The sequence below is a fragment of the Embiotoca jacksoni genome, unplaced genomic scaffold, assembly GCF_022577435.1.
Source record: "Embiotoca jacksoni isolate LCO1_2020_lvr unplaced genomic scaffold, fEmbJac1.0.p SCAF_90, whole genome shotgun sequence".
Classification (NCBI taxonomy): Eukaryota; Metazoa; Chordata; class Actinopteri; family Embiotocidae; genus Embiotoca; species Embiotoca jacksoni.
The window spans coordinates 450,049-452,500 of record NW_027185448.1 but is presented as its reverse complement, the minus strand read 5'-3'; the positions used below and the strand labels follow the sequence as shown (position 1 = coordinate 452,500).

The following is a 2,452-nucleotide window of genomic DNA, read 5'->3' as shown; positions in this document are numbered from 1 at the left end:
ATAAAAACACAGTTAAAGTCACTAACTAGTTAAACGTCTCAAGAGGAATAAGTTTCTATGAATATTTTAGGCTTTATAAAGTTTTGTCCCCCCCCCTCTCTCTCACCTGGATGGTCTGGCTCGGGTCTCCGGACACCGGGCCCCCCACCAGCTTGCAGTACAGGTCGTGCACGCTCCTGCCGGCGTCGTCCTCCCCGCACGTCGCCGTGGCGGTGATCTTGGTGCCCTCGGCCAGGTTGAAGTAGGGCGGGTGCAGGCTGTACCCGTTCACCCCGTTGGTCGGCAGCTCTTGGGCCGACGCGGAGAGGCCGCCGCCGCCGCAGCAGATCACCAGCAGCGGCCACAGCAGCCGCGTGTAGTCGGAGAGGAGCGCGGCACGGAGCGACGCGCGTCCGCTCGCCATCATCTCCACCTGTGCGCTCGATCCTGTCCGGACTCTCTGTCGGGGGAATTCAAGTTAATCTGGAACGAGGAAACGAGCCGTTAAGATCTTCTGCAGGAGAAAAGCATTTGGAGGCAAAAGGAGCTGCAGGAGGAAGAGAGAGGAAGATGGAGGTAAATCCTGGAGAGCGCTGCGTCGAAGTTTCAGTTCTCTCTCGGTGTGTCGCTCCGCCAGGCACCTACTCCGACTGGAGCTGCTGCTGCAGCCAGCCTGCCTCCCTCTCCTCCCCCTTCCCCCTCCTCCCTCTTCTCCCCCCTCCTGGAGGAGGGCAGTTCTCGGTGTTTGAATGGTAATCGCTCAACCTCCATTAAAACCCACCTGAAGTGGAGGGTTTGGATCCAGTTTAATTATTTCAACTGGAAGTTTCTGTGGATTCATAACTTTGGATTTATTCCATCCTTTAAACTTTCCTCTCATTTAAAGCCCATTTTCTATCAGCCTCCTTTCTTCTTTCCATCACTTCCTTTCTTGCCATTATCCCTTTTTTTTGGCCTATTTTTTCATCCTCATAACTCCATTTCAGTTTTATAAATAAACTAAAAAATGTATTCTTTCCTTATTAGATGTGGCAATCTATCAGAGCATCAACATAGTAATAATTATAATAATAAAAGCACCGTTCATACAAGAAATGCAGCTCAAAGTGCCTTAAAGCAAGAAAATGACCTGCAGTGTTTCACATGAAAACAGATAGAAAGGGAAAATTTTAGAAGAAACATGCATAGGAACAGATAAAATGCATAAAATTAAACACAATGAAGTTAAAATATAAAATAAAGCAATATGCAGAGAGATATGTTTTGAAAATCAAACCACACACACACAGTGAGGCATCGAGACCGTCCCTTAAATACACGACCGACGACAGGTGCTCGAGACAAATATGCGCACAAACAGTCAAAGTATTTCCGAGACCCGAGAATAGAAACGCAGCCGTTCCTGATGAGCTGAATGTGTGAGGAGTAAATATTTGTGAATCTAAGTTCGTTTTATATATTAGATTTGCTTCTGCATAGTAAACTTTTTTTTTTTTTTATTGGACTTGACATGGACGCTTGAGACACATTATTTAAAAAAAATAAATTATTTCCTTGCAAAACTCCTGGTTTCTGGTGAGCTTTCAATCTCACCACCTTCTTCATCCAGTGGGCGGAGCTTTGTGGTGGGTTCAGTTGTCATCATGTGAGCCCAAGTATCGACCTTTGGTCAGGTGATAACAGGTGCTCGTGCATTTTTCACGTGACCCGAATTCCTGAGTCGGGCACTGGGTCATCGCCGTGGCAACGGGGCAAACTCCATTCACACGGATGAAGACTGAAAAGAAAACAAGCCGGTGAACAAACCTGGATTGATGTTTGTGACGTATATAAATACTATAATACAGGTGGAATTAAAACCTTCATCACAGTTTGACGTCCCATCTTCTTCCTCTTCCAACCCGCCCTCCTCTGCCTCTCTGATTGGAAACCTGACGATACTACGTCCCGCCCACCGACAGCTGTAACCTGACTGCACCACAGGCCTGTCAATCAAACAGACACGCCCCCAAAAACAGGTCTTCTTGAATCTTCTTTTCTAATGAATGAGGGATTATTTTCAGATGGACCTCCAGAAAACTAATAAGAAGGAGTGACTTTAGCTAACAACACCGAGATAACTGATGGACACATTTTATTCACTTTGGATTTGATGAGAGAAGTTGAATGGGAGTCTATGGAGCCGGAGGCTTTTTGGAGACGACCTCTAGTGGCACTCGCTGGTATTGCAGCTGAAGACACTTCTGGATCAGAACCATTTTACAGACCTGAAGCTACGAACTCTTTTATAAACAGTGTGATTCACATTTTTCCTTTTTGAAACGTGACGATGTTGCACTTTTAAATCCAACATCTAATTACACTATCAGGCAAATTTCCAAAGAGTTGTTGAATTAAGGTCTTCTGGGGAAAAGAGACTACAAAAAGCATGAAAAAGTAATAATACTGACTGGAGAATAAATAAACAAATTAA

At 45.2% G+C, this 2,452-nt stretch overlaps 1 protein-coding gene across 1 annotated transcript in view; it reads right to left on the bottom strand.

The window, feature by feature from the left end:
- lama5 (laminin, alpha 5) overlaps nucleotides 1-602 on the bottom strand; it is a 78,659-nt gene extending 78,057 nt beyond the window's left edge. Inside the window, exon 1 of the mRNA XM_069141739.1 lies at nucleotides 107-602. Within this exon, the coding sequence (XP_068997840.1) occupies nucleotides 107-406 (300 nt within the window). The 5' untranslated portion in view covers nucleotides 407-602. The remainder of the gene's footprint in view (nucleotides 1-106) is intronic.
- Between the last annotated feature and the right edge of the window lie 1,850 nt (nucleotides 603-2,452).